The 11,822-nt window shown below is 34.7% G+C and overlaps 2 protein-coding genes and 1 long non-coding RNA gene across 3 annotated transcripts; 2 read left to right on the top strand and 1 right to left on the bottom strand.

Annotated features, from left to right (window-relative positions):
- Positions 1 to 760: 760 nt before the first annotated feature.
- LOC135309933 (uncharacterized) lies at positions 761 to 2,225 on the top strand. The gene is made up of 2 exons (XR_010370203.1): positions 761 to 1,280; positions 2,007 to 2,225. It is a non-coding gene; the product is annotated as an uncharacterized LOC135309933 (long non-coding RNA).
- Positions 2,226 to 5,269: 3,044 nt separating this feature from the next.
- Bet3 (Blocked early in transport 3) lies at positions 5,270 to 8,532 on the top strand. The gene is made up of 4 exons (XM_053761076.1): positions 5,270 to 5,516; positions 5,592 to 5,797; positions 6,345 to 6,543; positions 7,601 to 8,532. The coding sequence occupies exons 1-4, from the start codon at positions 5,478 to 5,480 to the stop codon at positions 7,685 to 7,687; spliced, it is 531 nt and encodes a 176-aa protein (XP_053617051.1). The 5' UTR covers positions 5,270 to 5,477; the 3' UTR covers positions 7,688 to 8,532.
- A 1,672-nt stretch (positions 8,533 to 10,204) lies between these two features.
- Positions 10,205 to 11,822, bottom strand: LOC128679084 (adenosine deaminase 2-like). Its single transcript, XM_053761075.1, has one exon. The coding sequence runs from the start codon at positions 11,740 to 11,742 to the stop codon at positions 10,246 to 10,248; it is 1,497 nt and encodes a 498-aa protein (XP_053617050.1). The 5' UTR covers positions 11,743 to 11,822; the 3' UTR covers positions 10,205 to 10,245.

The following is an 11,822-nucleotide window of genomic DNA, read 5'->3' as shown; positions in this document are numbered from 1 at the left end:
TCAAAAATTGAGGCCTAAAAGGCCTAGTCTTTAGTAATAAATCCAAATAAAACATAACCAAAAATATAAATATTTTTGTTTTAAGTCCAATCAAATTTCCATAAAAGTATTTGTTACAAATTCATATAAAGGTTTAAAGCATGCAGGATTGGATAAGAGTTCCTGAAGCGAGCGCGGGATTGCTTCAGAATAATTATAAATTTGTGTTAGGCGGTCGACTAACACAATTCTTTGCAAACAGAAATTGGAACATTCGTAAAACAAATGATGTAAAGTTTGATCTGCAATGTTGCAATAATTGCATATAGGAGAAGACAAAAGTTTAAGACGAAACAGATGAGAATTAAAACGACCATGGCCAAGACGAAGACGACAAACTATAGTATAGAACTTTCTACCAGCAAAATCTCTTCCTTTTACAAACCAAGGTCGACCTAATTTATTATTGATTCCCGCATACCATAAACCCTTGCAATTCAATTCCCAAGTCTCCTTCCATTGTTTGTCAAAAAGCTGTGATATATTTTGTTTTAATAAAGATAGAACATCTCCCGCTGGTAGTGAGCAAGATTTTAATTCAATGCAGTTACCATAACGCACTATAGTTTTGGCGAAATAATCTACACTTTCGTTACCCTTCACACCTATGTGTGATGGAGTCCATAGTAATATTATATCCTTATGATGATTCTGACAGAGATCATAGTACTTTTCTCTTATTTTATGTGTTATAAATGAGGTGGTAGAATAAAATTTTGGATTATTAAGCGAACTTAAAATACCCATATTATCAGTAATAATAATCCAATTATCATAGGAATGTTGAGAAATGTATTCGAGAGCTGAAAATATTCCAATTGACTCTGCCGTATAAATGGAAGCATTATTAGGGAGTCTACACCCATGACCCGTTTTGGCTTCTAAATCATAAATAGCCATTGAGACAGCTGACGTTGACGTATTCTTTGAACCGTCTGTATAAATTTGCTTGTAACCTCTGTATGATTCTAATTTGTTGTAAACATCCTCTTTAAATTCAAGAGATTTATCTATAACAATTTTAATAGGATAAAATTTGCTTTCGTAAGAACCTGAATAGCATGGCAGGATTACACTTTCATAAAGATTATTTTGAAGTTTGAATTCGACAGCTTCTTTAAGACATTCTGTTAAGTTTGAAGAAGAATTTACTAACTTAGGCATTAAGGGGTGACCTGTTGAAGAACAAATTTTGAGCAGAAATTTATAGTTAAGATAACGGAATCTTATGGCTAAAGGAGGTATGTTACATTCAACTTGCATTGAGATAATTGGCGTAGACATCATAGCACCCAAAATAATACGAAGACCTTTATTCTGAATTTTTTCCAGCTTATCTATACTTTTCTGATTAGCATAACAAAAATATGCATATTCGAAATGACTTCTAACTAGGGATTTATACAACATTAATAAAATTTTGGGGTCTGAACCCCAGTAAGTAGCAGATAATGTTTTAAGAATATTAAGAGCTCGAAGACTCCTGTTGGATATAATATCAACATATTTATTAAAATTATTATTGTTTTGAAACATGACTCCCAGAAATTTTATTGACGAATCAGCAGGCAATAAATTACCCTCATACATTATACAAATATCCCTAACTTTAATAGATTTTTTTGAAAATACAACCACTTTACTTTTTTGTTTGCTGATGCTCAGCTGGAGATAGGTGAAATATGAGTTCAACCCAGCCAGGGCTGAATTCATCTTTCTGTTTATGTCTGACATATTATCTCCTTTGCAATATACAGCCAGGTCATCAGCAAACTGTAAATTATTGACATCCAAACCTAGATTAATATTTAAGCGATGAATATACAACACAAACAGCAAAGGACTCAAGATTCCTCCTTGACTTACACCTTTATATGAATATCTTGGTCCTATAAGATTATTATTAAACTTCACATATAATTTCCGTTCATGAAGAAAATTAAAAATCCAATTTACAATTTTTTCAGGAAGTCCCAAGCTGATTAGAGTGGCAGAAAGAACATGCAAGTTAACATTATTAAAAGCACCAACTACATCAAAGAAGACACAAGCCAGAATTTTATTGTTTGATAAGGCCTCCTGAATGTCCAAATTCAAGTGACACAGACTTTCTCGAGCTGATCGACCACGGCGAAATCCAAATTGATTATAAGGCAATAAATGGTTACTCTCTACATAAAATTCAAGACGTTGTTTTAATAACTGTTCAAAAATTTTGCCAACACATGAGGTCAAAGTAATAGGACGATAAGAGTCTGGATCATTAGGAGCTTTATCTGGTTTTAGAATTGGAATAATACAATCCATTTTCCATTGTGAAGGAATTAAGGAGTTCTGCCATAGCAAATTTAAAATTGTTAAAAATGTTTGTTTATTAGAATCATTCAACAATTTCAACATTCTGTAAGATAAATAATCTAGACCTGTTGAAGTATTTTTTCTAGAGTTAAGGGCTGATTGTAATTCTTGCATAGAAAAGTCCTTCAACAAATAAGAATTATTGGTTGTGTGAATAGAGGGAACAGTAAAATTATTTTCAACTGTATCTGGGGTGTATTTATGAAGAAAGTCAGTTACCCAATTGTATTCAGAAACAAAATTTGTGGAAGGAGAGTATGAATTGTTAATTTTTTTAATTTTCTTCCAAATTTCACTCATAGAAGATAAACGATTTAGTGAGGAACAGTATTGCAACCAACTGAATTGTCTTTCGCGTCTTAAAATAACTTTTTTAATAGCCTGAACACGTTTCAAATTAATAAAATTTTCTGTAGACGGACAAGTTTTAAATAAAATATAAGCTTTATGAACATTTTCAACTGCTTGAGAACAAATGTGATTCCACCATGGCAAAGATCTACGACTTGCATTGATGCTGGGTGCAACAGAATGTTTAGCTTTGGGAGCTGAAGCTTCAACAGTACTAGAAATTATAGAACAAAAACTATTATAAGAATTGATGGGATCCACATGATTAACATTGAAATTAGACAACAATAAATTGACCTGTGCTTCATAAGTCTTCCAATCAACCAATTTTAAATTAACATGTTTTAGCAAATTTGAAGAGTTATGAAGCATATTATTAGAATTTGGTCCTAGACACAACCTTGTTAATGTAGGTAAGTGATAACTTCCAAGTGGGTTGTCACAGACCTGCCAATCACACTGTAATACTAAACACGATGAAACCATGGTGAGATCAAGACCATTAGGTCTAGCAATATTTGAACCAATTGTAGTAGGCACATTGCTGTTTAAGAGAACCAAATTATTTTTATCTATAATATCTAGAATGTCCCTACCACGAGCATCAGTAGAATGACAACCCCAATATGGGTGATGAGCGTTAAAATCTCCTGAAAAAATAAAGGGTTTGGGTAAAGAAGAAATTAAATTATTCAATTTATTACTACAGAATCTAGGGGTGCTAATACTAGGACAATAAACACTAACTATGGTGACAGATTTACTATTTAATTGAAGAGAAATTGCCACAGTTTGTATTGAGTTATCAGATGCAATAGCAAAATTAGAGAAATGAAAAGAGTTATGAATTAAAATAGCTACCCCATTGTGGTCATTGCCAGAGTCATTTCTTACAACAGAGTAGCCTTTAATATTAAATTTGTGGTGTGGTCTTAACCACGTTTCTGATATAATAGCAACATGTATATTTTGATCATATAAAAATTTCTGGAAGTCAAGTCTATTATTTAATAAGCTTTGTGCATTCCATTGACAAATATTTATTATACCTGTGAATTTTCCGAACAAACTGAATTTGTCTTAAGTATATCCTTAAGAGTGTCTGCAATAGTTTTAGTATTTACAATAGTGTTATTATTGATTTTATTGTGTGTAATCACCTTTATGATTGCTTCAGTGATGAAGCTGAGCATTTTAGTGTCAGAGAGAACAAGTTTTTGGAATTCTTGTGAATTTTTTGGATTAGTAAGTGATGGAAAGGCGTTGTTTTTCAAGGTTTCAGAATAGGATTGTGGAATAATCTTGTTTTTATTTTCAATAATTTTTTGTTTTTTTACTGGACAAGTGCCTGAAATGGCTATATGATTGCCTTTGCAATGAATACAAACTGCATTCGCTAAAGAAACATTACAATTTTTGAAGCTATGGCCTTCAGTGCAGATAGAACAACGTTCTGCATTTTTACAAAATTTGGCAAGATGGCCATAACGTAGGCACCGGAAACATTGTTTAATCGGTGGAATATATGGCAGAACAGGTACACGCCACATTTTTAAATAAACATAATCAGGTAAAGACGCACAAGATGCAAACGTAATCGCCACGGTCTGAGTGGGTTGTAAGTTATAAGATTCGCCTTCTTTTACTTTACGCATTATTCTACGAACACAAATAATTTTTTTTGTTGTAGTAGAAAGAACTTTAAAGATTGTTTTGTTTGACAAGTCTGATGGAACATTAGTTATAACACCAGTTATTTCTGTAACCGCTGCCGGAATAGAAGCAGTGATGCGATGTTCTCTATGGAAAGTAGCATTGTCCAAGAATGAATTAGCCATGTTAGGATTATCGAATACAACCCCCATTCTATATTTGTTGACTTTTTTTAAATATTTTATCCCTTTTACAAAGCGAGTGAAACTATTACTTAAATACATCATATCTCTGGAACCTATTGGGACATTTTCATCCGAGCTAGCTATGAACACGACGTGCTCATGCCCTGGACTATCTTCAGGATATCTACGACTATAATCGGCGACCCTATATGGTTTGTATTTGTCCAGTGGCGACTCTGACGCGTCAGAGTATTCTGAGTCACTATCAGAGCTCTGGATTACCGAATTGGTTTCATATTCTTGCTCCTTCTTTTTCCTCTTCTTGCCGCCCATCGCTGGAAAGGTAAAAACTTACCCCGACCTCAGCAACACTTTATACAAAACAGACTATAGAAAATATATAAATAACGAAATTATATACAAAAGGAAAGGTATTTACAACAAAATTTACAAATATATACAGATTTTGCACAAATTTAAATTTTCCCAGAAAAAAAGACCGCCGTCGCTTCCAAATTCCCGCGCTTTTTTCGAGATCATTCAATAGTCCTGTCTGACTTGGTTTCACTGACGTAGGTTGTCGTTTGACATATAAAAATTATTTTTCGTGTCTATGGTGGGAGTTCCAAAGGAGTCCATTCACGACACGTCCTATTTGCAGCCTGCAAATTGCAAGACGTAAACCGCGCGCGGGGCCCCTTTAAATCTGTGGTGAATGACAAGTAACATTAAAAATAATAATGGTGACACAGTGACATTAAAGTTAAACTGAGTCGAATGAGTTTGTCGTCATACAAAGTCGTCGAATATAACTGAAAATAAATAACAAATTAAATAGAATTGTTCGTACAATTATCTACATACTTCTTTTACAAAAGTATCCATCCTACAATGTCACGCCAAACATCTCGTCTCGATGCAAAAAAAGTTGTAAGGATTAGTTTTTCTTTTATTTATTTTCTATTTACAGCTACATTTTTTACAGAAATATATTTCAATTTACAGAATTCCGAGTTATTGACTCTTACATATGGTGCATTAGTGTCGCAAATGCTCAAAGAAACAGAGAATACGGACGATGTGAATAAGCAGTTGGAGCGAATCGGATATAATATGGGCGTGAGGTTGATCGAAGATTTTCTGGCTCGCACCACCTCGACGCGCTGCTTGGAGATGAGAGAGACTGCCGATAAGATACAGCAGGCTTTTAGGTATTAGTTTTGCTAATTTATTGACTTTATAAATACAATCTGTACTTCCATACTATATTAGTATGTAGTAGCGATAGTCCGTCTCTCATGCTTTCACGGCTAAACCGACAAGAGTAAACATTTTTTGGTAGCCCATAAAGCAACCCTTAGGATTTACTTCGTATGGTTATTATTAGATAAAAAATATTATGTTATTCCAAGTAACTTCTATTCCACCCATGTACCTACTAAATATAACATTTGGTTCATGTACGAAAAAGTATGTGGTCTTACCTAGGAGTCAATCCCATGTCAAGAATTTGGTCCAGCTAAATTCTTCCAGTAAATTTTACATATTATAAAAATCAGTGCCCCTATTGTGTCTGTTTTTGTGAACACAATACACTCAAAAACTACCAACAGATTTTTATATGGTTTTCACCAATAGATAGTGTGATTTCTGAGAAAGGTTTAGGTGTATAATTTGTAATTGCTTTATCTGAGAGAGACGGAATTCTACGGGTTTCTAGTTTTAAGTATTTTAAACTATTCATTGATATAACTTCAGATTATACCTAAATATGCAACCGACAGTCACAAGTTGGAGTAGTTCAGGGGATGAGTTTTCCCTCGTGTGGGATCAGTGCCCTCTGAGCGAGTGGGTCGAGATGCCCAACAATGGACTGAAGTACTGCACTCTGATCCCAGGGGCCATACGAGGAGCACTACAGATGGTACAGCTGGAGGTGCAGTGTTGGTTTGTGCAGGTGAATGCAGGTTGTCTTACTAATCCTTATCCTTAAGTCCCCTGTTGCATCTTTCGGTCTGTATGAAGCGATAAACTCAAAACAAAAGATTTTTTATATACGGTTACACCAATAGATAGTTAGGTGTATTTTATTATGGTTCTACCCAAGAGAGAGTCTTTAGTATAATATTATGAAACACAGTTTTGATGATCATTTTCAGTCTTACAACAAAACATTTCTAAAGTTGAGCATTTGTAAAGTTATTATACACCAAGAAAAGATATCTACAACTAGAAGTTGCCATCAAACATCTTACGTCATTAAATGGAAGGGTAATAATATGTTTAACATTGACATATAGTAAGACTGTTGTCCTATATCAGTTCTTCATTATTCATAGTCGTATTCCTCATGGCTGAGGGTTGTGGTTATGAAACACACACAACAACTTTCTCGGATTATTAAATCTAGTGATTTGCCATTGCCTTCTCCATTTCACACACAAGTTAATGAGAATCAACCAGTGTGCAGGTTTCCTCACGATGTTCTCCTTCACCGGAAGCAAGTGGTGGACGATGAAAACTACTATACATGAGTCACATTGCTATATACAAACTCATGAGCCATGAGTAGGATTCGAACCTGGGACCTTTTGATCCACAGGCCAGGTCTTAACCATTACACCACCACCGCCTATATCAGTTAAAATATGTTAAATCAAGTTCATTGCTAAATATGGGAAAAAGTTAGAGACAACAATTATTTCAGCTGAAATACACACCAAAAATAAAGTTTATCATTATTAAAGTCCTTGGATTTTTCACAACAGAAAGGAGAAATAAAACGGGATTCTAGCTCAATATTTATACTATAATATAGTCTGATTAGGAGTTAAATTTAAAAATGTTAATTGGAAATGGGACAATACAGATACTTGGAACAGAAATATGAAAGTATTTTTTTTAAATAGCCTTTTTTTACATAGGGGTTTCACTGACCTCTTCTTTTTTCCATAAGTGTCTATTTTCGGCAATATACCTCTACAATAAGTTATATTAAAAATATTAATTTTCAGGACCAATTGAAAGGAGATGCAGTAACTGAACTCAGGGTGAAGTACATAAAGAGATTAGAAGACGCAGTGCCAGCAGGCGAAGACTAAACAGTAGTTGTATACACATTATTATTTCTTGGTCTTTATGGCTATATACTATTGAATGCTAGGCACCGGTAAAAGTACTAGTTATTCTATTAAAATGATGAATAGATGAAGCCCCCATTGTTTATGAACTAAAATGGTAAACAATGTTGATATGATACGCAGTGTGTATACATAGATTTTTTTCTATAAAATAACTCACTCTCAGAAACAGTAATGCTTGTATGATCTCCACCTCCACCATACTTAACTAAATTTAAATCTAAACTGATGAATATGAAAATAGTTATAGTATTTCAAACATTTAATGTATCGAAATATTCAATGTAATACCCACTGCAAAAGGAGTTCTTTAACAGTTGATTGACCCACCTTGTTCGCTACTCTTTTGATATCAGTGTAACCAAATCTTGTCAACAATACTGTGCATGTCACGACACGATTCCATAGTATCAGTAGGATGCATGGAATTAGTAGGTACTCCGACGAAGTACTTACTAAATCCATGGTAGGATGATGCCATTGGTAGCGTCAAATACGAAGTTGATGGAATTCAAAGTACTGTGGATATCACGTCTAAATGGATCTCTATGTGGGGGCAATAGAGGCGAATTCACAATGAATTTGTGTAGCGCGATGTGCTGTTGACTGTACTTATGCATATAACATTTTTGGTACATAAATGTGAGACAATTATATATATAGTCTTGCAATTTATTCTACCAAAATTCGAAACCATGATATAAGAGTAACAGCGAAATTACTGTATAATTCTTACATGAATAATTACTGTAAATACATTATGAGGCATATAAAGTGTATTAATAAATAATATAATTTACTCTAAAGGTGTTTTATAGGTTTCTCTAAGAGTTTGAGTAAATCCCAATTAAATAGTATTTTAATTTAAAAACAAAATTTATGTATTAGATTGGCTTTCCCTCATCGTACTGATACACAAATATCATAATAGATTTAAAAAGATCAAGGAAAAAATAATAAAATGGGTTCAAAAACGAAGAATTAAAGCAAATAAACTTAAGAAGTTTATATCTAATTTTTGCAAACATATTTTTTTTTGTACCATGACCATGTGTGACGGCGGATTGCGATGACGCGATGATGTCGTCAATCCAAGCCTCTGGTACACAAATAACTGTGCCAAATAACCACAAGAGTAAATAAAATACCTTGCTAAATTTTAAACTACCTCAACACTTGTTCACCTTTTTTGCAACGTTTGCTAGGTAATAGAAATCTGGGTAAAACAATAAATGCAAAAGGCATTGTTGGAAACACAGAAATGTGGTTGAAAATATCTATTCGACGATTAACCTTTGCCATACTGATGTTGCCCTTTTTGGCATCTGAATCTCGTCAACAGAACCTGCTGTACAAATAAAAATATCTGGGATGATACAGCGTTGGTTAGTAATATTTTTCACTATTTTTTCCCTCTTGAAACATCTCGTTATCTCATCGAGAGCGGAACACAGGTATTGAGAACTTTAATTGGATTCTAACCTAACAATAGGGATGGATTCAATTTGTTTGAATACGAACTGCACGGTGTGTTAGATATCCACGTTGGGCGGTAGTTTGTATTCGCTTTCAGATTCACTACGACTATAATAACAAACTGTAAAATTATTATCTTCGGGTACATTCTCATTTATTTAAAAAAAGTAGTTTGAATGGCAACGGTCTATGCTCGGTGTGTGTGAATACTTCGGCATATTTTTGCACTCTAAATCTAGGTAGTTTTTTTTCGTTCAATGACAAGTAATCTTATATTTGATTTGTGAGATACTAAGTTAATAGACGAGTAGGTATTATATTTACTTAGCAAAACTCAGTCGAGCGCTTATGAATATAAAAACTGCCATACGGTCATAGTTGCAAACTTATAGGCAAAAACAGTAGAATCAGACAATGAGTTCGTTAGTGGAGAGAGCCCTTATTTGGAGGGTGTCACTCGGTTGGCTGTTCTCCACAAATGCATCTCTAATCTAACCCACCTCATACATCATTTATAGTCTTTATTTCCAAGCAATAAAGTCTAACTTCGCATAACGCACATAGGGTTGTGAAAAGCAAAATTAGTACTTTGAGAAAATATTCAAAGTGCGTCTGTAGACGACAGAAATAGAAAGCACTCGAGATATGAAAGGTAATGTACGTAATGTAGTGTAAAAAATACAAGGGCTTTGTATACGTATAATTACTTATGTACACCGAGTGTTTCCATAAGTATGTAAAAATGTATAGGAGCATTTATTTCTATTCAGTACTCGATTTACTTTTACATTAGTTTAAATTTTACGTATTGGTATAGCTATCTTATTTCTTATCATTATGTAAATAATTTTTACTAAACATGTCCCCCACTGGGTATGCTTGTAGCTATAAAAATAAAACCACTATCTTTCATATGAATGCAGTGACTCATGTTCAAAAATCGTTTCAGTAGTTACTAATCGCATAAATTTCTAAGTACTTAAATCAAATAAAACTAAAAAGTTTTGTTGGTCATAATTAGACTATTTTATTACTTATTCATATCAATAAGAAGAACAGTCAAAGTTATTTACAAATTCTTTCCAACGCAAATTAAATCTATTCAAAGCGTCAGTCTTTTCTTTTGAATCTAAAACGCTGTATTTGAGCGAGTTGATAGCCAATGCCTTCAGCATCTTCAGATCCGCTGTCCTACTGGCGACTCCCACGAACGCCACATAGTAATCATCAGAAAGGACGCCGGCTTCCCAAGCTCCGGGGTCATCACTCGACAGCACCACAGGCAGGCCATTAGCCAGGAACACGTTTAATGGATGGTTCCTCACATCTCGTACTAGAGACAAAACGTTATTTGATATAATATTCACTTCCAAACCTATATCTTTATTCACAACTTCTCTCATTAGCACTGGGTGTTTGGGTAAAGCATACGCGTGGCCGATACGTTTGGCTCCTAAAAGCACGGCGTCGATTAGATTTTCATCGGTTGTGCTTCCACACCAATCAGTTTCCCCAGCGTGGAAGAAGTAGTTGAATTCACCTGCTGCAGCGGCCAATTGAGGAGCGAATTCAATCAAAGGTTCCCCGAGGTCCTCTTGCCCTACCAAATCGAATCCAGCGAAAAATTCAGGCATATCTTCTTTAATTCTTCTAGCTACATTCAGGTATTTACTAATTGTTGCGTTGTCTACTTTTCTGGAAGGTGCGTATATTAGTTTCGCGCCTATAAAGTCAGGATAATCTTGGATAAATTTCAATGTTGCTTTACGATATGCTTTAGCTGTAACCAATTGGTCGTACTCAGTGCCATCGAGTTCGTAAAGGTTTGGTAAGATACTTCTAACTTCTACGTACATTATATTTTCGTTTCTAAACTTCAGCAGGGTGTCGTAGAAGTATTGCTCCCACACGGGTCTGTAGGACACCAGCGGGGCCACCGTGCCGAAGTAGTCCATGAACGCGCCCCAGCTTTGTGTTATGCTGGGATATACTTCATCAGGATTGTCTACAACGAGCGTGAAACGATTCCTCAATCGGGCATCAAATTCTGTAATATCCTTGGTGTTTCTTCTCGCATCGCGCATTAATATCCATTTGCTTGAACAGACCGAACTTGGAGTCTTGTTGGAAAATTTAAATTGGATATTATCTTCAAGACACACATAAAGATTTTCCATATATGTGATATTCAAGAGATAATCCGGGCCCAGGATCCCCATATCGTGAACATGCAACACTGCTCCTTTGGGCATATTTTTAATTATTTTAAAAACTTTTGAGTTTGGTATATTTTCTCTGTAGAAGAAGAAGTGATGACTAAAGTTGAAAAACTGGGGGCTATCAAATGCATAGTCAAGTTCGTTGTGTTTATGTTTCATGATACATTTATTCACAGCTTCTTCTTTGTCATTCAATTCGATGTTTCCTCCGAGCGAGAGTCTGCGTTCATCTTGAATGATTTTCTCTCGCTTTTGTAAGTATTGGTCTCCACAGAATACGGAAGTACTTGCTATAAGTAACGTAAACAGTGTAGGATTCATGATGGGTCACCGAGGTCCGTACGTGTGAGTCTACCGCGCGTCAGATTTACACTGAACCGAGATGCGCCAGCGCATTGACC

This window comes from Plodia interpunctella, chromosome 21 (genome assembly GCF_027563975.2).
Source record: "Plodia interpunctella isolate USDA-ARS_2022_Savannah chromosome 21, ilPloInte3.2, whole genome shotgun sequence".
Taxonomy (NCBI): Eukaryota; Metazoa; Arthropoda; class Insecta; order Lepidoptera; family Pyralidae; genus Plodia; species Plodia interpunctella.
The sequence above is the reverse complement of the archived record's forward strand: the minus strand, read 5'-3'. Positions and strand labels throughout refer to the sequence as shown.

Bases quoted from the DNA above. Each gene is read 5' to 3' on its own strand.
- LOC128679084 (XM_053761075.1), bottom strand. From the start codon at position 11,742: ATGAATCCTACACTGTTTACGTTACTTATAGCAAGTACTTCCGTATTC.
- Bet3 (XM_053761076.1), top strand. From the start codon at position 5,478: ATGTCACGCCAAACATCTCGTCTCGATGCAAAAAAAGTT. The intron at 5,798-6,344 runs GTATTAGTTTTG...ATATAACTTCAG, and splicing joins AAGATACAGCAGGCTTTTAG to ATTATACCTAAATATGCAAC. The intron at 6,544-7,600 runs GTGAATGCAGGT...ATTAATTTTCAG, and splicing joins TGCAGTGTTGGTTTGTGCAG to GACCAATTGAAAGGAGATGC.